The sequence below is a fragment of the Leopardus geoffroyi genome, chromosome D2 (assembly GCF_018350155.1).
Source record: "Leopardus geoffroyi isolate Oge1 chromosome D2, O.geoffroyi_Oge1_pat1.0, whole genome shotgun sequence".
In the NCBI taxonomy this organism is placed as follows: Eukaryota; Metazoa; Chordata; class Mammalia; order Carnivora; family Felidae; genus Leopardus; species Leopardus geoffroyi.
Genome location: NC_059334.1, coordinates 11,315,524 through 11,339,339, shown reverse-complemented (window position 1 = coordinate 11,339,339; position 23,816 = coordinate 11,315,524). Strand labels below are relative to the sequence as shown.

At 39.2% G+C, this 23,816-nt stretch overlaps 1 protein-coding gene across 9 annotated transcripts in view; it reads left to right on the top strand.

The window, feature by feature from the left end:
* RYR2 (ryanodine receptor 2) overlaps positions 1 to 23,816 on the top strand; it is a 762,307-nt gene that overhangs the window by 594,102 nt on the left and 144,389 nt on the right. For all 9 annotated transcript variants that reach the window (XM_045437236.1, XM_045437235.1, XM_045437229.1 and 6 more), the window contains 4 exons: positions 5,248 to 5,297; positions 15,704 to 15,764; positions 16,975 to 17,213; positions 18,869 to 18,950. In XM_045437236.1, coding sequence (XP_045293192.1) covers positions 5,248 to 5,297; positions 15,704 to 15,764; positions 16,975 to 17,213; positions 18,869 to 18,950 — 432 coding nt within the window. The remainder of the gene's footprint in view (positions 1 to 5,247; positions 5,298 to 15,703; positions 15,765 to 16,974; positions 17,214 to 18,868; positions 18,951 to 23,816) is intronic.

The window sequence follows — 23,816 nt, the reverse complement described above, 5'->3', positions numbered from 1 at the left end:
AGCCCAGGCTATTGCAGTCTCCTCACCCCCGCCCCCTTCCCCCATCAGAGTAGGATTTTGTAACAGCAGCTTTGTTCCCAGAGTGGTAACTTGGGTATCAGTCAGTTATGTAAACCAAGAGAAATACAATCAAAGAATATAGGAAAGAACACAAATAAAAGTATGCAAATTCTATTCTCCCCCCCTCCCCCCCATCATGTTTGTATCTCCATTCCATTTTCATTCTTACTCTGAGAGCTGTTCACTGACCACAGAGGTAACTAATTTTCCTTTGCCCACTGCCCCTCATAGAAGAAATTGGAAGAGCATCGCTATTCTGTGCGAGCCTCAGTTGATGTGGTTTGGGGGCCTGAGACGCCCCCTCTTTATTAACGCCTCACCAGAAGGTTTTCTGTAATTTCATCTTCAGATTTTCTCCACCTCAGGCAACAAGGACCGGCACATTTTATTTCTCCCGTTACCATTTCCAAAAGAGAAATGGTCTCACATTCCAACATATAAGAATGAGATGCACACTGATAGAAGTACCTTATTTCATCACAGCCCTTGAGTACCAAACATAGGTAGATTTTAACCTCAGAAAAATTCTGGGATGAAAAATGAATAAAGTTAATGATAAAGAAATTAACGGCACATGGAAAATGCTGTCTGGTCATTAATATTATGATGGATGCAAATATATCACATCTTAGGACAATGGTTATTTAAAAAGTAAAAAATATATATATTTATGTAAATAATATGGATCAATATCTTTAAAAAAACCTCTAAATTTGGATGTGTAGAAGAATATTGGTAGGGAAGAAACTTGATTTTAATAGTTGTTTCCCTTGGGTAGCATAGTAGAGATGTTTTTCTTACCATTTTTATATATTTTTTTAAAGTGGAAAAAGTCTTACTTTTCTGATCATAAATCTGTGTCTTAAAACAACCCAAATCACCGTCACACTAACAAAAACCAACTACAAATTTTTTAGACATGTTACATTGGGATCACTGAAATTTGATAAATGTGATTTCTTACCACTTCAGTTAAATATTACTTTGGCGGGTAAAGTAGGTTAAAAAAAAAAAGCATCAAATACAGAGAAAAAAACCCCACTGTCCCTGCTACTGTGAATAAGCAGTCATGCCTTCACACCCATGTTGAACACTGCAGGAGTAGTTTTAATTCGTATTTAACAGCTGCGTGTAGCAGTACGGCATGGGTCTAAATTAACCTCCCCATTTAAGAATGGGTTGTCGCCATTAGATTTTTGGATACTTCTTGGCACTAGAAATCATATGGCGAGCATTTACTGTGTCTAAAGTCAGCACCATCATGTCTGTGGAAAAGAGTAAGGTGTGCTCTCTGCTCTCTGGGAGTGTAGCTGGCACTACCTAAGTATGTGGGTAAAAATATAATTCTAGTAGAAGAAAGCTATGCAGTGCTGTGGGATTCAAGGACAAGGAAGACCACATTGGGTGGGTATGGACAGTCTAGAGATATACAGAAGACACGATAATTCAGAATTGACTTTCAAGAATCTGTAGGTTGTAGATTAAGAAGGGGGACTATTTTCTACATGTCGATAACATATAGAGTGTAGAACATAGCAATTTAGGGTAAGCGTGGGTGACGTAGATTCATTATAGAACCCTGTCATTGATATTAACTGCTGGAACAAGGCACCTTCTTCCTTTTTTCTTTTTAATTTTTATAATTAATCTTCTTTACTTAATTCCTGAGCCCTATGAAGCCATTGGGATAAAGGGCAGTCTGGCCACAAAAGTGGGATTGAGGAGTGTGAGCTTGCTAAGAGGCCATGACAGCAATGCAGGCTGTCGTGAGGGAAGTGCTACCTTAAAGAGGTGGTTCTACCCACAGATCCATTCAGCACGCGTTTCTGAATGCCCGCCATGCCGTGTACAAGGTGCCGTCCTAGGACTGAGGATGATAAACACACACACATGACGATGCAGTTCCAATTAAGTGCACTTAAATGTGCAGCTGAGTACCTGCATACATGTAGCGCTAACCACTTAACAAGTTGTGACGAGTGCAATGGAAACATATATGAAGTACTGGGAATATGGAGGAGATGTACGTGGAGAGAGGAGTTGGATGTGGGAAGCACGGACGAGAGAAAATCACAGACCTTGGCAGTGGGTCATATGGCAGGTCCCCACGGTGCTGGAGTTTCAGTGCTGAGCGGTTGGAACAATATTGCTGGCAACAGTAAAAAAAAGAAATGACGGAGACCTGGTTTTGAGAAGAAGGGGTTCAGTTTGGTTAGGTAATTACTGAAGCATGGGTCCTGGCAGGTTATTCAGCCGGAAATGGCATATTTGGAGATTATCTGTACCCATGTTATGCTCACAGTTCTGGAAGCAGATGAAGGGAGAGTAGACAGAGAAGCAAAAAGGTCTGAATTCCAAACCTTAGAGACTCATTACATCTGAAGGTTTTTCAGAAATGGTTCTTTGAAGAACACTGAGGATGATTTATTAGAGAAGAAGGAGAAACATGTCACCGTAAAACAGAATTGAGAGTTTCCCAGATTGAAGTAGTCAGTGATGCCAAGTACCATAGGCAGCTTTCCAGGACCGAGATTGAAAAAGTATTATTTGATTTACTGATCAGCAAGCACCGAGAATTTCTAGGGAGTGTTTCTGTAGAGCAGTGAGACATCAAAGCCAAGGAATTGTAGGTGCGTTATGAATTCTTTTTATTAATTATTTTACTGTTTATTTTTGAGAGAGAGTGTGTGCATGTGTGAGCGAGCGAGCGTGGTGGGGCAGAGAGAGACGGAGACACAGAATCCAAAGCAGGCTCCAGGCTCTGAGCTGTCAGCACAGAGCAGAGCCCGATACAGGGCTCGAACTCACAGACCCTGAGATCATGACCTGAGCCAAAGTTGGATGCTTGACCCACTGAGCCACCCAGGCGCCCCGATGAATTATAATTTCTTAAGAATGTTAGTAATGGAGGGATATACATACAGAAAGAGAAGACAGTATTATGGAGAATATTTTTAGAGAAACTATAGGCCAAAGCTTATAATAATAAAACCTTATAGTTGATATACAAACTCCACTCTAAAAGTGGATGATAGCACAGGAGGGGAAATAGATACAGTTTGTCCTTTGTGAGAACCTGGTTTTCTACATATCTACATATTTCTATTTCTACATATCGGCTACTGATTAGGAACAACCAAAGTTAAGAAGCATTGCTATTTTAAGAAGTCATTTTTTTCAAACAGGTTCTCAGACATTCACTATAATCCAACAGAATCGGACACAGAATAATGCTGTGTTTTTCATCACAGGAAAATGTCCTAGGTCTGGATGAATTGGGTTCAGACATGATCCTAGCATTACAAATTCAACATCATCTCCGAATGTTTCACACTGATACGACAGAGTCTCAGTTCGTAAGAAGTAAAACGAGATCACTTAAAACAGGTTGATATACATATAGGGATCCAAAATACGTACGACTCTGACAAGCGCTCACTCTCTAGAGATGGAGACAGATCCTTGTTGAATTAGCATAAGGCTCAGTGGGTCAGACACCTGGAGAACTTTGCTTATTTTATTATCTCTTTTTGTTTACATTATAGCACAGAGACAATGCAGCTCAGGAGGCTAATATCTCATTTTAAATATAATATCTGCTTGAATAGATCATTGTTTTAAAAACTTTTAGAACTGCTAGGAGACGACTCAAGACCTCAAATTCACTGAGAGATTTGCCGATGCTTGTTCTCTCGGAAAAGCTGTACGATACGCTTTATAATTATTTTTCATTAATACATTATTCTGCATTGTTACAGAAATGAGAGATGATAGCCAAAACTTACTGTTAAAAAAGTCAGTGTCACAGACGTGATTCTCCGTCTCCTTTCTCCAGTCCTGCCGTGAGCTCGTGACTCCATTTTTTTTCCATGGCATCGTCCATATCCCCAGTCTTGGGGAGGGCATGTCTACACACTGCTGTTTATGGGAGAGCTTTGCAAGACAGAATGGGGCAGTCAGGATCTAGCTGGGACAGTCAAGCTGGGTGTGGGGGGTGCGGTACACATGCATCATCAAGGCTAGAGCTTTCATCAAGTTCTGGCTACACAGAGCCTCTATCTGAGAGCTCAGAAGTGTTTGGGTAGATGTGAAAATAGTATCATTTGCAATATGGAAGGTTACATGTCATGGTAGAGATTTGCACATGACCCCTAGGAGAGGCTGGAAGGAACCCTTTCAGCTTGGACTGGGAATGGTGAAGGAGCACTGGGTGTTAGCAAAGGCTTGTTGGAGTAGACATGTCTGTTGCTGAATCCTGAGGGATGGATAGAAGGGAGTATAGCAGGGAAGGGAGTGAAGGGTATTCCTGAGAAGACCTGGAAGGAGCCCGCCAGACTGCAGCCTGGGGACAAGCTGGGACAATGGCAGGTCTTTCCCAGGTTCTGATGTGAGAGTTAGTACATATCAGTGCTGTCCTGCTGAATGCAGGCCACCCTTATTTGGGATCTCCCACTGCCGATCCACAGGAACACAGTGGCCCAGAAACTTGCTCTGGAGGAGATAAGAAATAGGTTTAAGTCAAGCATTAGCATGAAGAGCCCTTGAAGTTATTGCATCTGCAACATTTTTCTGAGTGATTATCAGTTGTTCAAATTCTATCTCTACCTCACTGTGTTCAAATTCACTGGATGCTTTGGTCTATATGGAAGGGGTATGCTCACGGTTGGAAAGAAGGAGAGTTCAAATGATAAACATACTAAACCTTAAAGTGACATTTCATGCCCCAAGTGCCATACTTCTGATTTCAAACAATAATCCATAACAACAACAACAACAAAAATTCTAGAATTTCAGTGGTACATTTGGGCAGATAAAATTTTAAGCGTTTTCCTTGTGCTATTTGAGTAGTCATATTCTTATGGGGTTCATATAGATTGCTTTTATATTAATTAGCTTTGCTTTCAAATTTTTTTTGGTTTCTTTACTTATAATATGTGCTTTTTTAACCATGTTTGTTAAAGATATGCACTCAAAGATTCTTTCTTTAATACCTCTACTCCACATTCTGCTCAGAAAATTGATTCTTTCTGCGTGACATCATGTTGCTTTTTTCCTGCTCATATATCAGCTGTTTATTTTTCTTTTTTTTTCTTCTTTTTTTTTTAAATTTTATTTTAATTTCTCCCTGTCTTTTCTATCTTCCCTCCCCCTTCCCCCCTTTCTCTTTTGTTTTTCTTTTGTCTTCAGCCTATTCTGCAAACTTGGAGTTCTTGTCAGGCATAGGATTTCACTATTTGGTAAGGAGACCCTTGCAACCAATACTAGCATGGCCATCACTTGGTTTTCTTTGCCAATTTTGCACTGTGTTGTGTGCTGCTATGTTGCATGAATGCATGTTTGCATGGCTGCATGCATGGTTGTCATAGGCCAAGATAAGGTCCTCGAGGTCGTTTGTAAGTAGCATTCTCTATGGTGAAATTGAAGACTGTAACTTTTTTATGCCGGTCCAAAGCACATTTGAAAATCAAAAGGTTGTATTATGAAAGAGAAAATGAATGGACATGGCGGCTTCTGCCATCTTTTATTTCGGAGGGGTGAAGTGCAACTGGGCCCTTGAATTCGTTTGTCTGTTTCTGATAGATTAAAGAATGAGCTGTCATAAATCAGAAAAAAAATTTTAACTGCAATTCTTCTTCTTCTTCTTCTTCTTTTTTTTTTTTTTAATGCTCTTGACTACAGATTTGCATGTTGACTGCATTCCAGACATTGGAGCTTCATGGTAGAGGCAGTGAGGCAAGGGCCTCACGTGGCAGAAGTGACTTTTCTAGCATCACCCACCCCATAGTTAGCTTTTGTTTGTGTCTGAGAATTCGCGTGACTGAAGTCCACACACCGCGCACCTGCTTTTGGACAGCCATGCAGGGCAGTCACCCACATGCCACAGATTCTCCTTGCCGTGGGGCTTTAGGACTCCAGAGCAGCTGGCAGAATTTGTGTTTGCATTTCCTGCATCTGCTTTTGTAAAGCACGAAAGCAAACTTTAGCTCTGTGCACTGTCGGTTTTGAGACAGTGTTGGGGTGATTTTAGTAGTGAAATATTTAGTGTACTGGTACAGATGTAAGTTCAGTTCCATTCACGGGAAACGCTAAGGGTTAAGTCATTTCTATATAAGACACAGTGAATATTTTTTAAAGTTTATTTACTTATTTATTTTGAAAGAGAGAGAGAGAGAGAGAGAGAGAGAGAGAGAATCCCAAGCAGGGTCTGCACAGTCAACACAAAGCCCAACGCAGGGCTCAAACTCAGGAATCGTGAGATCATGACCCGAGCTGAAACTAAGAGTCAGACGCCTAACCAACTGAGCCTCTCAGGCGCCCCTGTATTTCATTTAAATTGCCTGAGTTTTTGCATTCATATTTAAGTTGTGCCACATCATTGGGCAAAATCTCTTCAAAGTAATTCCTAGTTGACTGATTTTTGTTTGACTTTTCCTCGACATAGAAAAATTTGTATGAACATTGTGCAGACAGAATTGTTAGAAACTCTTCAACTTTCTCGTAATAACAGTGGATTCAAGTGTCCTCCATTTGTCTTCCGAGAGTGCTGTCTTATTCTGTATCGCTCTGATGGGGACCCCTTTTCTCAAGGGCAGTGTTTGCATTCTTACTGATGAGCATGGTAATATTTCCGTTGTGCTGTTTCTAAGTTCTTACTGTAAATTCTTGGCTTCTTAGTTTATATTTCACTATAATTTCTTTTAAAAATTTTCTGAGGTGTTCCATATATGGAGCAAAGTACACAAATCTTGAAGACAGCTTGATGATACAGTTTGTTGAAATTTTCCATCCACGCATACATGTCCATTTGCTCAGATCAAGACATAAAACATTTCCAGCACCCCAGAAGCCTCCCTTGGGCCATTTCCGGTTTATAACCTCTGCAAAGGCACTGCATATAGACTTCTTTTACTGTGGATAAATTTTGCCTATTCTTTAATCTCCTATGTTTCTTAAGGGACTAGTAATTGAAGATACATGCATTGATGAAACTTGTACTACCTCTCCATGGAGACAAGCCAGACTTTAACATTCATACCATCCCTACATGATGCTGATACTCCATTTAGGCATCGTATTTTAAATCCTGTAGCCTTTAAATACTATTATTTTTATTTTTAACAGGAATTTACTGGAGAGCTACTTTACCTCAAAAGCGTACTTGTGTGTGTCTTCTTTATATTATTCTAGCGTCTCTTGTTTTCAGGGTTTCAAATTTGTTTTGGCATTTGCCTATACAATAATACGAACTTCAGGAGGCCTTTGTTAATCAAACATTTTCTAATACAGTCTTGTCAAGTTATTAGAATCTTTAAGTCTTATCCGTATCACCTTTACACATGACAGTTACAACCTGGCTTTGGACTCTAGTAGGATGTCCCAGAAAAATAGTGGGCTTCAGATCGGAAAACCTAGATATAAATGCTTTATTTGTAACTAGACCAGCTGAATGATTTGGACGAGAGACTTGATTTCTCTGAATCTTTGTTTTTGTTTTTGTTTTTCCATTAAAAAAAAAAAATTTTAACGTTTGTTTATTTTTGAGACAGAGACAGAGTGTGAGCAGGGGAAGGGCAGAGACAGAGGGAGACACAGAATCTGAAACAGTCTCCAGGCTCTGAGTTGTCAGCACAGAGCCCGACGCGGGGCTCAAACCCACAAACTGTGAGATCATGACCTAAGCCAAAGTCAGCTGCTTAACCAACTGAGCCACCCAGGCACCCCATGTTTTTCCATTTTTAAACTGGGTCACAATAAATACTAATCTTAGAGATCAGTTGCGCATAGCTGATTGAATGTAAGATAATGAACGTTGAAGGATTATGCAAACTGCAATCTTAACAGCTTTCAAACCCAAGGGATTCCTAGGGGAACCTAGAGGACTTGGCTCTTTAAAGTACATGCCCAATTAAGCCTTTATAATTTACCCGTTTCCAGAATGGAGTCGAAGTGGTATATCAACTATTTATTTTTGATGTATCAGTTCTGCCATTGTGGATTTCCCTAAAGAGAGAGACCTAATGTACACACACACACACACACACACACACACACACACACACAAATAATACATACATAGTGGTCCTTTATAGTCATATTATCTGTGATTTTTTCCTTTCTCCCTTCTCTAACATGATATCATTTTTTTCCAAATTCTGGTAGACAATACGCTGATGATCAAAGTGGTTTTTACTGTACTGCTTTAAATTTACAAACTGTTTATGACTTAAGCTAAGGACAGATTAAGACAGTTAAAAGTTGAGGTTGACAAAGGAATGCCTGGGCTTTGTGTCTTAGGAGCGATGACTGGAAGTAAAGATGTAGAAGGACACACCCTCAGCATGTCAGGAAGGTGCGATTGGAGACACAAGGGGAATATTCATACCAAGAGACAAAATATTCGTCTTGGTGGTAGTGATTGTGGTGAGTTCAGGATCTGATGAGTAAGGGACTCTTTATTCCAAGCTGGCTGCCAAATTAAATTGTTGTTATACTTCCAGACTTCGTCTGTAGTTGAAGGACTTTTCTGATTAATTGAAGATTCCCCACGTTTGGACTTCTATATTTGTGTATGTCTTTTATCGACTTTAAAATGCATTCTCTACATTGAGGCACACTATTTAAGAACTAAAGAGACCATCAGTACAAAACGTTTTATGCTTCATATATTTTTTTTCAGGCATTTAAACCGTTTCATTTTATATTTGAAAAAGCTAAGTCTTTTAAAAGCAGAAACAGGCCCTATTCCCCACAGAACAGTAGTTCTGATGAATCCATTAGAACGCTTTATGGAAAAATATAACAATGAAGAAATTAGTGTCTTCATTACACACACACACACACACACATATATATATATAGGCTTCCTGTTTGAATTCTGACATCCTCGTTAGTGATTATAAGTTGGTGTACTCTTGTATTTAAGAAAATTGGTTAGGACGTGGACGGGACCCAGGCAAGTTGAGAAGTGATGGGAATCCCATTTGCCATTTTCAAGGACCCATTGCCAACTAATGAAATATTGCTTTTTAATCCCACCATTTTTGCTCACTTTTGCTAAGTGGAAATTCTGATTACAAATGCCAAGGATGGTAGAAAATACATAAGCCCTCCTGCTACAGCCTGTTTAAGCCTTTTGGTCAGTTGGAAAGGAAGCAGAATCTGGTAACTAAGCCTCCAACAGGGACAACCGTGGTGCCACAGGTGTATGCAAATCAGGACTTCATAAGGGCTTTATTTTTATATGTGAAATAAATAATAAAATATAATCTAATGCCTTAAGAGCATTCATTTGATGCATTCATTCAATATTTATTTTTAATTTTTATTAAAAAATTTTTTAATGTTTAATTATTTTTGAGAGAGACAGGGACAGAGAATGAGCAGGGGAGGGGCAGAGAGAGGGAGACACAGAATCTGAAACAGGCTCCAGGCTCTGACAGCTCAGAGCCTGACACGGGGCTCGAACTCATGAACCAGGAGATCACGACCTGAGCCAAAGTCAGACACTTAACTGACCGAGCCCCCCAGGCACTCCATCAATCAACCTTTATTGTGCTCTGCTGTGTGGGGTCATCCTTTCAGGGTGTGAGAATAGGAAAATGAAGATTTCTGCACTTCTCCACTGTGACCATCTGAGGCCAGTCCAGGCATCGGTCATCTGTCCTCTTGGAACAAACTGACCATTCTCCCTGAATCCCCTCTTGCTCTTCCAAAGTGTTCTCCACAGCAGTTGGATCTTCCCACAATCCTGTCTTTCCTATCACTCTCCTGCAGGTTCAGTGGCTTCCCTTTTCTTGAGAAGAAAATTTCTGAATCTGGCCACATTAGTGTTTCATAGACTATCCCTTAAGTACCCCTCCATCCACCTTCCCTGCCATGTTCTGGCCTGCTCTCTGTGCTTCAGCTTCAGTGGCCTTCTCTCTGCTTCTTAAAAGTATCATATCCCTTTCTGTGCAGGGTCTTTGCACCTGCTGTAATTGCCTACTAGAATGGGGTCCCCAGACATAAGTCTCCTCTCCTCTCCTTCACACTCAGTGGAGTAAACTGCTCACCTCACCCTTCAGATTTCAACCCAAATATTACCTACTCTGTCAGGAAAACCTTCCCCAACCTCCCTGATTTTAGTCCCTCCCCCTACTCTCAGAACATTCTGTTCACTCGAGTACCTGTCCTCCATGATGTCCCCAGAGTCACATCCCTGTCTGGCACAAACCTCTCGGCTCACTGAGGGTTTATTGTATCCGAAGCCTGGCACATAGTAGGTCTTTTATCCATGTCAGGTGACTGAAGGAATGAACCAACTAGGTCTTGCCTTCAGGAAGCCTACATTCCAAAAGAGAAGAGCAGACACTTAGAACAAAGAGATAAGAGCTCTTGATTTGGAATTTTCTTACATTCAGAGTAACTGAAATTTTACCTTTTTTTTTTTTGGCTTATGAGATGATTAAGAAAAATGTATCCAATTATCCCACATTTCATTAGAATCACATATATATATATATTTTTATTTCTTAAGGTGTCCAAGAAACCACTTAGGGCACTTACACTGAAGAGGAAGTAATGCATAATTAATGACTATTCAAACAAGATCATTAAACCCAGCCAACCGCGATCCTTTCACCTAGAGGAACTATTTGAGAAGGCACAAAATAGTTATCATTCGGAGGCCTTTTCTACTTTTACACTTTCTGGTAAATTGTTCCCGTATTAGTGAGATAGCAGATTGTCCAGAGAGCTGGAGAGTTTCCTAATCTGATAGCGGAGACATTGTTAGGAATGCCTGGAATCAAGCAAACACTCCAAAATCGAGCATAGTACTCCAAAATTTCTTCTGGTTTGTCCTCAGTGACCCTAGAACCCAATGAGGCACGTCATTAATTTGACTCCAGTATTAGCCGCAGGGATATTAAATAGGGTAAGTATTGTCACATATTTAAAAGAAGCAGTAGTTCTCGTTAAAATGTTGGGTTTTCTCCCCCCCGGAAGAGATGCCTGATTTAAACTGCCGTGTAAATCTTAATGTTATGTTTGCAGAGTTTCAATAGTAAAGTGATACAGTAGATTCTATCAGTTGGTATCTCTCCCTGATTAACAAATTAATGTGTTAAATTTACGTTGACCCATCTGTTATCTCCCCACCCCCAAAACCCATTCAAGTGTTTAAAATGAGGGCTGCTATCTTGTATCAGGAGATATTAGAAAACTAGTACATGTACGTATTATCCCTAAGAAGGTTCAGATCGTGCTTGTGTTTAATGGGACACATAATGAAAGGAAAATTACTTAAAGCACTCAGGGTCTCTGAGGATAGTATAGTGCATATCTGAAAATTGGACATGTCATTATGCTGGGAATTTAATAGTTCAGTTATGCACAATGTGCTGCTTTTGCTGAGTATTGTTGAAATCACTAAAATATTGTTAAGGTCTTTCCCTAGAGTAACAGTTCTGTTGTTTCATGACAGTATACATAGCAAAGGCAAGAGTTTCCTGGATTTAACTTGTTTTATGTGCTATGTAAAAAATAACGCATTTCTTGTGAAGAAATAGGTGAGAAACGACAGAATTAGAGACCTATCATGAAAATAGTATCAGAAAATAGTATTAGAGCGATAACAGATATTTCTTTCCTTTGAACATACCACTTTGAGAGAATGTACTTACTTCGGGGTCAATAAATAGAATATGTAATTATCTAAAATATATTTTCAGTTTAACTAAAACTTCTCACTAGGTTAAAGTTTCAATAATTTTATTCTGTTCAGTGTCACAGACTTTGGAAGTAATGAAGCCATTGGCCCTTTTCAGTCTCTTTTTATCCCCTCATAATTTTGAGAGAAATTTGTGCCTCTAGCATAGTTTTATTTCACATTATTAATGAGGATTCTGCCAAGATTAATCGTTTCTTCAAAGAAGCGAACACAATGAGGTATTGTGTCAAGAGCCATGGGAGACAAGTGAGGATGAAGAATAAAAATTAGAAAGCCTGTCACTGCTTTCCCAGTGACTCGAAACATCAGATTACAAAGCAGAAGCAGGACATCACACGTCAGATTTTGAATAACATTGAAAACTCCTGATTTACAGGAACCTTGTATTAAAAACCACAAAACCAATTGAGATTAAGATACAAAAAGAATATTTTGACTCTAACCTCTTTTAACTTTGTTGTTTTTATTTAGAGAGTTGTCGTGTTTTATGAGTTGGTACAATCATTGTAAAAACCAAACGCTTGCTGTCTCTTGCTGTCAGATTCAGGGCTAGGTTATGATTTTAATTATGTACCTTTCATGCTTACGCAATGATGGGAACACACAACCTCAGAGACAAGTAGGCAACTAACTCATGGGTGTTTCCTTAAGTGTTGGTCAGTTATGTTTAAGACAAGGGAAGCAGTTTGGACCTTGAAAGAGCATAAGCTGGAAAGTATCAAACTTTTGGTTTTTATTCTAGTCCGAGTAGTGAAGAAATTACATGTAGTTAAATACATGAAAATACAATCATCGCTTTAGAATTTTATCATCTTACTCCACTGTCACTAGCCTTTCCTGTTCTTACCGATAGTGTGATTGACATTTCTGGTGATGGTGATCCAGAGAGCCTTCAGAAGGGCGGGGTGCACAGGGTTCTTATCTTATTTAAAGCTCTTGTTACATGCTTTATCTCTTCAAAACTAATCATAAGCTAGGCCTCTACCCCTGCTGGTAGAATTGATGCTTTTGCTTGGTGTGCCCAACAAGATGTTGAAGATTCAATTTGTACTTTTTCTACATTCCTTAGGGGCCTCCCCCCACCATTTTTTTTTTTTTTTTTACACGGAGATGTTTCCATTCAAAGTTATACTGCGTCTAATATGGAGTATACCAAAATGTGATGATTCCCAGAACTTATGGTGGGTTACTCTACAATCACAGAAATCTCCCATACGCCCTATGCATTTTCCTCTGACCCCCAGAACTTGTCTGGCCACTGGTACTATTTCCTATTCTTCACAGCCCACAAGATTTAACCGAATACCTGCTGTTTACCGGACACTATTCTCGGGGCTGGCCTACACCAGGAAGAGAAATCCCGCCTCACGAGTTCATAATGAATGGAGGTTTATAATACCCCAGCCACTCCTTTGGGAAAGGCTCAAAGTACAAACACTGGCCCTCTATAGGAGGAGACAGCAGACTGGAAGGGAAGGGGAAAAAGAACTGAGTTTTAGGACAAAGAGTGAGGGGCCAGCCTCTCTGACTTGGGGCTAACTAATAACTTCCATTAGAGTCTCACACGTTGCCTTGTGTCCCCTCTCCCTCCTGGGCCTTCTTGTCCTCATTTTCTGGGCCGTCTCCTCCTTATCTTTCACACTTCAAACATTGGAGGCCCTGAGACCTTTTTTTTCTTCTGTATTTATGCACATGCTGACCAATTTCATTCAGGCCCATGATTTTTCAAAGTATCTGTATGCTTATGGGGCCCAAATGTGTAGCTCCAACCCAGCTGTGTTCTCTGCACTCCAGATTTGTGCACTGGCAGCCTATTCTGCATCTCTACCTGACATTAATAGGCCCATCACGCTGAACCTACCTGAAGCAGATTGAGCTGCCCCCAGCTCCCTCATTCCGCTCCTGTCTTGTGCTCTCTCTACATCAGTAAATCTTACCACCATTCACCCAATTGCTCATACAAGTGCTCACCCAGTTTTGGAGTTATCCCTGATTCCTATCCGTCTCATTTCACGTTCAGTCCATAAGCGAAGGCTTAAAATGAATTCTTAACTTCTTCACTGCTGGTATCCTAATGCAAATTCAGTGTCATTGACTGTAGCAGCTTCCTAACCGACTTGCACTCTTGCCCTTCCAGAGTTTCGCACGGTGTGAATTAGTCCTTTTAAAATAGAAACCAGAACCCTTCCTGTTCAAAACCTAAAGATATTTACTATTGCACCTGAAAAAAAAAAATCAGACCTCTTGCTCTAATTGCAAAACCTGGCCAGTCCCCTCCTCTCTACCTCATACCCCCTTCTTTCCCCTGAATCTTGATCACACATCAGCCACCTTCACTGCCTTACGTGGAACACCAGCTTCATTTTCTGCCTCAGAGCCTTTGCACATGCTGTTCCCTCTGCCTGGGCCCTTCTCCCAGGTATAGGCATGATTTGTTCATTCAAATCTCTGCTCAAATGCCACCTTCTTAGAGCCTTGTGACCACTCACCTTATTACCCTATCCAGTTGCTCTTATCCCTATTCTCTGATATATGTATGTGTGTGTGTGTGTATAACTTATATATATAGTTATATAATTAATATATGCAAATATAAATATATAGTTTTTACTGTAGCCTGGTATTAGGTTCATATTGATTTTTTTCTTAATATTTTATTAACTGTGTCCTCCATTAAAATGCAAGTACCATGAGAACTCTGTTTCACTTATAACTGGAAGTTTCAGAATGCCTGGTATTTGACATGTATTTATTGAGTGAATGAATAATTAAATGAGTAATACTTCCATGGGCTGCAGTGAAAGCCCTACTAATCAATAGACAGGGACATAACAAATTCTGCCTTTCTGCTGATTTTGTCTTCATTATTACCAGAAATTCTGAGAATCAAAGCACGAGATGAATGGAACATTTTATCAAAGAACTCAGAGTCTAACAATGACCACCTTAGTTTTCTTTTTTCTTATGTATATCATATCACTAAACTGTCTTATCCAGATTCCAAGGCAGTTGTTAATTTTCATATATATTAGGATTTTTTTTTTTTTTTTGCCTAAAGAATGTAACATACTCAAATGTTATTAAAAATGTACATTCAGACCTCAGGACCCGGGAAATGACTCTATGTATTATAAATAGGGAACTATAAAATGAGGAAGCAATAATGGCAAGCTGTATTGTGAGTGGCCAAATTACTTTGTAACTTTGGATTCATCATTTTATTTATTTGCTATTATGTATCTTCATCACAAAGTAAAATGGGTACAGTAATTCATAATTCCTATTTTTGTACTTTCTGGTAAAATACACAGTTAAAATGGGTGAATGTCATCTTTCAAGAAAAGCCATCCCCATTTCAAATATCTGAGAAGGGTAGGATTTAACTTCTTCAGCTTCTGATGCTTATTTACGTGATAGTTTGGTGGCTCGTTTTCACCGAAGGCCAAAAACACTTGGGCAAAAGAATTCATCCTAATGCAGTTGAATGGAATAAGAAAGCAGAGACGCTTGGGTAATTGCAAAGGAATTCAATTTATTTATGGGACTTTTAGCCCATCTCGTTTCATAAAGGATATGAGCCGATTTTAAAAAGTTGATACACATTATGACTTAGGAGGAAGATGAGCCAATATGGGGAGGTGAATGTATTTGAAGAGTTCAGTTAAAACACTTCAGCCTGGCACAGTGCTTTGAATGCTTCTTGAGTATGTCAGCTATTTGATGAAACATGCTTTATTGCTTTTCTACTTACATTTGCATAACCACTTTCGAGCAGAAAAACCGCATGATTTTAAACTTGATTATCAAAAAATCTTGTTAATTGAGTTACTGTCGGGTTGTACTGTTGACTAATTTTTGGTACACAAATATTAGCAGAAAAGGTCGCTGAGAAATCCTCCGGGCAATTTATATAGCATTTTGTTTGCTCTTTAGGAAATGATGCCACATCAATTGTCAACTGTCTGCATATTTTGGGTCAGACTTTGGATGCAAGGTAAATGGATACGTTTTTGTCTAAGTGAGCACAGTAGTGCTACACTTAAAAGAATATTAAGACATTCCTTGTCTCTTGATTTCAGTGTTTGGAATTGTAATAAACACTTGTGGGTGAAAACGTATTTTGTAAATTACTAATAAACGGCCTTCTGTTATTTTTGTGATCATATGTATATATATCGTTATTTAAATTTCAAGCAATGTCTGTAGCAGCTAGGTATGTAACTGAAGGTTGAAGCGGGAATGTATCATGTCCAGTAAAGATGATGGTAAGCTGCAACTTCAGAGGTCTCAGTAGTTTCTAGGTGTGGTAACTTGTGTTCCACACTTGTGGTAACATTTAGCTTTATAAGGACATGAGCTTTATTGTTATTTTACAGATGAGCGAAGTGAAGCTTAAGATTGTGGAAGTAGGCCAGTTCCCAAGTCCGTGTACTTCCTACTCCGCCCTCCCAGCCACAGGACTGGAAACCCAATCGTTTGCCTAAATACCAAATCCGTGTATCTCGCAGGATTGATTCAGCCTTTAAGTCATACATTTATTTCACTTATTATCCAGGATAGATCTAAATAAAAATTCCTCCATGTCTCCTACAGAGAATATCCCATGATACTCTCGGGTTCTTTATTTTTGCCTTTAAAATTTTACTTGAGGTGTTTCGTATAATGAATGAAAAAAGTAGATGCTATTAGATCCCTTCATTTCCTACTAGAAATAGTGGCATTAGGGGGTCACTTCTGTACAAAGTTCAGCCTTTAGAGGCTCATTTAGCTCATGGCTACACTGCACTCCTAAAACATTTACATCATTTAATGACTTGGTGTAGCAGGGATTCAATGTTTCTTTCACAGCCGTTGCCTCAGAAACCGTTTCGGTTGTGTTGGGTTTGGGGATTAGCTGGCTCAAAACCTGTGTTTTGCTCATTATGAGACAAATACTCAAAATTGCTAGAAAATACAGAGCATGAGCGCTGCCTCTTGATCTGGGCCCTCGTTAAGATGACGGTGAAGACATTTGGGAAAGGTTATGCATTCATGGAGCAATATATTACTGTAAATTCAAGTACGTTGAAAAAGTTTATTGAGGGTGAATTAAAGTAATTGGCTGAGTGAAAGTCACGGATAAGTAACCAAAGTAGAAGCATGTGTTGTTTCTATTCCACTTGGTCCTTTTGCAAGGTGTCTGTTCTCCCTTCTCTAATTGCTAGGACCGTCATGAAGACTGGCCTGGAGAGTGTTAAAAGTGCGCTCAGAACGTTTCTGGACAATGCGGCGGAGGACCTGGAGAAGACGATGGAGAATCTCAAGCAGGGCCAGTTCACCCACACCCGAAACCAACCCAAAGGTGTTACTCAGATTATCAATTATACCACGGTGGCTCTGTTGCCAATGCTGTCATCATTATTTGAGCATATTGGCCAGCATCAGTTCGGAGAAGATCTAATATGTATGTAAACCTATTACTTAGACTTTCACTATCTAATAGTACAATGAGAAATTGTAAAAGCCCCATCAAGCGCTGCTTATCCATTGAAATGCACTCTTTTTTTTTTGCCCCCGGAACATTCGGTTGACAGTTACAGAAACCATTCTTAGAGAGGTAGATCACTGAATCACATGCATTCACAGAAGGGACCAGGAAGGTAGTGGTGGTGGGCAGTCATTTCTACCTTGTTCAAGTGCAGGTTCCAAATTTTGCTGCTTCTCTGTTCCCTCTTTCCATGGAATTTTTCTAATGCAGTTTGATCACGGGATGTGCAACATTGTTTTCCAATTATGTCTGAGTCAGTGCACGTTGTTCTACAAGCTGTAATTCTGACAGAGTCCGTGGCTAAACAATTGGCCTACTACAGTGGCTCACACGCTTTCTATTTGTAGGTTTTGGTCTGTTTTTATGGATGTAATCGGCTATTTTTGCATAGATTTCCATAATTATTAAAAATATCCAGAATGCTAATAGCAATGCGAAACACAATGGTACGTGACCTGTCCCAATTTCCGACTCTCCTACTGATGTTGAGCGTGAGAGATGTAAGCCCTTGTTAAGTGGGTCTTAATGACATGCCTACTCAGACTCTCCACCTTGTGGGTCTCCCAGTGAAGTACGGCTGTGTGTGAAAACCACTGTGTTACTCAGTGGATAACACAGCCGCTCCTCACGGCACATGTCCTTGAACCATTGTAGGAGCACTGCAGTGCAGTGTGGACACGGAACCGGGTCTGGAGGACAAGGATGATTTCTCCATTCATGTCATGGTACATTCTCCAGGAAATACTAGAAGAGCTGGGATTAGAAATCCAAGGTTCTTAGATTTTCTTTCTTGCCTTTTAAACATGCCTTATCGGATCATAGATCACCTATAAGGTTTTATTTTAGTTTCTGGCTTCTCTAGAAGATTGGCTTCCCGATGCCTTGAATGTCAGGTCAAAAACAAGTAACTCACGACCTCCTCCAACACTCTCATTATTGTTCACTTAGGTGTTAAAATAAAAGACACAGTCTTTATATACCTTCAAAACAGGAGACACAATCTGCCTGACCTTCCCAAATATTCTTGTGCTTAATTTTATTCTTGAAGAAATCCTTTTTCCTTCCATCTACAGAAAAAGTATTCTTAAAATGTTCCTGAGAATGTTCCGAATAATTATAGTCCATTCCGTAGAATGCTTTCAGCTCCTTAAAGAAACGCATTTTGTTTGAGAAATAATTTTTTATTTCATTTTACATATCTATTTGTTCTAATTTTGCTTTAAAAACAATTTTTTTTAATGTCTATTTATTTTTGAGAGAGAGAGACACAGAGCATGAGCAGGGGTAGGGCAGAGACAGAGGGAGACACAGACTCTGAAGCAGGCCCCAGGCTCCAAGCTGTCAGCACAGAGCCCGACGTGGGACTCAAACTCACGAACTGCGAGATCATGACCTGAGCTGAAGTCGGACATTTAACCGACTGAGCCAACCAGGCACCCCTAATTTTGATTTTTTTTGAAAATGCTAAAACATAAGTATGCCCTCAATATGGAATTTTGGTTTTATTCTAAAATTTCTTACGACAGTGTATAAATAACAAGTGTTTTTGTTCTGTTTTTATTTTTCCTTAGTGGAAGATGTACAGGTGTCATGTTATAGAATTCTGACTAGCTTATATGCTTTGGGAACCAGCAAAAGTATTTATGTGGAAAGGTAAGGTTTTAAAACTAACTTTGTGTCAATATCTGTTTCAAGTGTTACAACCATTTATTTCAAGTCTTTGCTTTATCATTTTTTCCTTAGTTACACACTAAACAACGAGATCAACATATTGAATTCCTTGGGAGTAATTGAACAATCTTTAAGCTAAATTTGAATTGATACAATAAAAGTCGATCAAGTTATGTTAAAAAAAAAAAAAAAAGTAAAACACTAATGGTGAAGACCATATTCAATGTAAAGATTAAACACAGCATTTATGAGTCCAGTTTATGAAGGAATCTGCTAGAAGAGTTCCTCGTATGTATCTGAAAAGCAAGTTAAGCATGAATATAGGCAGTTATTAAAACCAGCTTTCTTTTTCATGTTTTCGCATTCAAGATGAAGAGATCTTCAGATGATGTGGACAGGTCAAGTTCAGGTGTCCCACTGAATTTTAAAATAAGAGGTCACTTGCAACTTCAGTAAAAAGATTTCTGTGAGGGGCGCCTGGGTGGCTCAGTCGGTTGAGCGTCTGACTTCGGCTCAGGTCACGATCTCGCGGTCCGTGAGTTCGAGCCCTGCGTCGGGTTCTGTGCTGACAGCTCAGAGCCCGGAGCCTGCTTCCAGTTCTGTGTCTCCCTTTCTCTCTGCCCCTCTCCCACTCATGCTCTGTCTCTTTCTCTCAAAAATAAATAAACGTTAAAAAAACTTTTTTTTAATAAATAAATGTCAAAACAATTTTTTTTAAAGTATCTTACTTTTGAGGCGCCTGGGTGGCTCAGTTGCTTGAGCATCCAGCTCTTGATTTCGGCACAGGTCATGATCTCATAGTTGGCGAGTTCGAGCCCTGCATCGGGGCTCTGCGCTCACAGTGCAAAGCCTGCTTGGGGTTCTGTCTCCCTCTCTCTCTCTGGCCCTCCTCTGCTTGCATGCACGTGCTCTCCCTCAAAAATAAATAAACATTAGAAAAAATCTTACTTTTAAAAGCTCACTGATTATGATATTTGGGGGCGCCTGGGTGGCGCAATCGGTTGAGCGTCCGACTTCAGCCAGGTCACGATCTCGTGGTCCGTGAGTTCGAGCCCCGCGTCAGGCTCTGGGCTGATGGCTCAGAGCCTGGAGCCTGTTTCCGATTCTGTGTCTCCCTCTCTCTCTGCCCCTCCCCCGTTCATGCTCTGTCTCTCTCTGTCTCAAAAATAAATAAATGTTAAAAAAAAAATTAAAAAAAAAAAAAGATTTCTGTGAAAAAGAGAAGAAAAAGACGGCAGTTTTTTTAAAGGCTAGACTAAAGAAAATGACATTCGGCGAGAAGACTGATGAAATAAATCAGTGAAAGGATATCCTAATGGAATAATACTGAAAAGTTGTAAATTCTCCCCCAGTTCATCTACTACGATACAATTTCAAGCAGAAATTTGGGCTTTGGGGTGCCTGGATGGCTCAGTCAGTTAAGCATCTGACTTCCGCTCAGGTCATGATCTCATGGTTCATGAGTTCAAGCCCTGCATCGGGCTGTGTGCTGACAGCTTGGAGCCTGGAGCCCGCTTCGGATTCTGTGTCTCCCTCTCTCTGCCCCTCCTCTCCTCGCATTCTGTCTCTTTCTCTCTCAAAAATAAACATTTAAAAAAAGTTTGTTTTCTTTCTTAAAGTTTTTTAAGAAATTTGTTTTTTATTGAAATTTGGGAAATTCATTTGAAAGTTCATTTGAAAGAATGACTCACAAGACTAGCCAATAAAATCTTGAGAGAGGAAAAGGTAATGCGAGAGTACTCACTCATCTGGCCTACCAACTGTTAAAACTTACAAAGCATCAATAAGGAAGGGTGCCTGTTGGCTTCGTCAGTTAAGGGTCTGACTCTGGGTTATGATGTCACCACTCCCGAGATTGAGCTGACAGTGCAGAGCCTGCGCGGGAGTCTGTCTCTCCCTCTCTCTCTGCTCCTCCCCTGCTCATGCTGTCTCTCTCTCTCTCTCTCTCTCTCTCAAGATAAATATTTTTTTAAAGATAATAAAAAATAAAGCATCCATAATTAAAATAGGGTGGCAACTACATAGAGCTAGAACAATTAATCCATATAAAAGGGCAACTGAGTTCACTGTGAATTTTTTTTACCTATATTTTCTTTAACACGTATTTTATTAACTTTATTTTTTTTTATTTTGAGAGAGAGAAAGAAACAGAGCACACAAGCAGGGAAGGGGTAGAGGGAGAGGAAGAGAGAATCCAAGCAGGCTGTGTGCTGCCAGCGCAGAGACTGATGGGGAGCTCGAATGGCGGACCATGAGATCTTAACCTGAACCAAAGTCAACAGCCGGACGCTTAACCGACTGAGCCACCCAGGCGCCCCTACCTATATTTTCAGTTAATCTCTTTTCATATGATTTTTTAGGGCTTCAAATATTTTATACTGAGGGAGTTTTATAATTTATTGTTACCTCATTTTTGAAAAATGAATGTTTTTTTCATTTCCATAAATAATGTTAATCTCCGTTCATAGTTTTCTATTTATTTATGTATATATATTTAAATATATATAAAACCTATATATATTTAATTTTATTTGTTTTAGTTATAGTTTAGTTATTGTCTCAGTTTAGTTATAGTTCAGTTTATTTATTTTAGTTACAGATTAAAGAATAGGCATATATTAAAGGATCATGATAACATCTCACTGTCTTTCCAGAAAATTGATTCACTTGACACTGTCAAGTTTTACAAGAAAAGCTTTGTTTCCTCACATTTTCCTCATTTCTGATTATTATTCTTTTTACTATTTAAAAATACAATAGTTAAAAATGGGATCCAATGTTAATTTCAAAATTTTTTTTTTTTAATGTTTATTTATTTTTGAGACAGAGAAAGACAGAGCATGAGCAGGGAAGGGGCAGAGAGAGAGAGGGAGACACAGAATCGGAAGCAGGCCCCAGGCTCCAAGCCATCAGCACAGAGCCTGATGTGGGGCTGGAACTCGTCAACTGCCAAGATCGTGACCTGAGGTGAAGTCGGACGCTTAACCGGCTGAGCCACCCAGGCGTCCCTCCAATGTTAATTTCAAAGGCACTTCTGTAACTCCCACTTCTCATCCATTGTTTTGTGTTTACTCTGCCATTTTTCTTTATTTTATGAATTGCCTTTCATATCTCTTGTCCATTTTTCTATTAATGCGTTATTTTACTGATTAGTAATGAATTTTATCTATTAAAACCATTTTATTTATAGCAAATATTAATCTCTTGCCTGTTCTTTTTCCCATCTTTGTGACTTATAGCATTTTTATAGCTTTATAGTGCTTCTATATGAAACTATGTAAAGATAATATCTTATGACCTGGGAATTTTTTTTTATATAATCTGTCAATTATTTCATGTGTGTTTATTCTTCTTAGTTTAATATTTTTAGAAAAGTGATACCACACTCATAACAGCTAGAAGTTAAAATATTTATCTCTGGGGCACTTGAGTGGCTCAGTCGGTTGAGCCTCCGACTTCAGCTCAGGTCATGATCTCGCAGTTAGTGAGTCCGAGCCCCGGATCAGGCTCTGTGCTGGCAGCTCAGAGCCTGGAGCCTGCTTCGGATTCTCTGTCTCCCTGTCTGTCCCTCTCCTGCTTGCACTTTCTCTCTCTCTCCCTCTCAAAATAAATAAACATTTAAAAAAAAACTTATTCTTTTAGGTTTTTCATTCTTTTTGTTGTTTACATTTAGCTTTTTAATCCTTTACTCATTCAATAAAAATGTAGTAAGCACCAGGTTCTGTGATAACAACCGTAATGAGCAAGATAGATCCCTACTCTCAAAGACCTTAGACCTAATGAGGAACAAAAAACAAAACAAGTAAAGTGAAGAATGTAATATTGGCAGCTTATCATGGGTCAGTAAGCACACAATAAAGAGAATGACATGGGGTGTTCGGAAATGTATGTTTTAGAACGTTTTGACACGCAGAACTTTCCTCCATTCAACAGAAAGCAGGTAGTAGGTAAGTCAGGTATAAATAGGTGTGTGTCTCCTGGCTTCCATTTTTCTGAATGAAATATGCCTCAGCCAAGTGATGATTGAGAAAAGAAATGTAAGAAGTTCGAGGAAAGTAGTGAATGTCCGGAATGATCATCTCTGGAGTAAGAGGGGAATTTACTGGAAATGAATCTGAATTTCATGTTTCTTTTTAGGTGTTATGTAGAATTCAAATTAAAATTTTAAAACCATCCTCCATGTGGAAAGTATTTATCTTTAAGTGAAATGTCGTTGACATACAATGTTATATTAGTTTCAGGTGCACAGCTTAGTGACTGGACAGTTCCCTCTATTACACCATGCTGACTACTCTGAGGGTAGTTGCCATCTGTCACAGCACAACATTATTACAAAATTATTGACTGTATTCCTTATGCTGCACTTTTCATCTCTGCGATCTATATCTAGAAGTTTATTCCTCTTGATCTCCTTTACCTATTTCACCCATCCCCCAACCTCCTCCCAAAGGAATGATTTATTACATATTTCTTTTATCTACTGATTTAAAATAAGACCTTCATTCTGTACTGTGGTAATAGATTAAATAGGTTATATTTCTAGAATCTCTATTTTGTTCTGTTATTTGACTTTCTAAATTATTAGATCTACAGTACCATGTAGCCTGAATTATTATGATACATTGTATCATAACATATGATACATTTATGATACATTGTAGTATCTGGTAATCCAAACTCTCTCATAACCTCAGCAGTGCTCTCATTGTTATTCTTTTTACCTCTGGTTTTTCCTTGATAAACTTTGGGATTCTTTTGTTAGGATCTAAAAAAGATACTTTTTTTTTTATTTTTCTTGCAGTTATAAAGTCATTTGGGGAGAGTATAAAAATGAAAATTGGCGGGGGT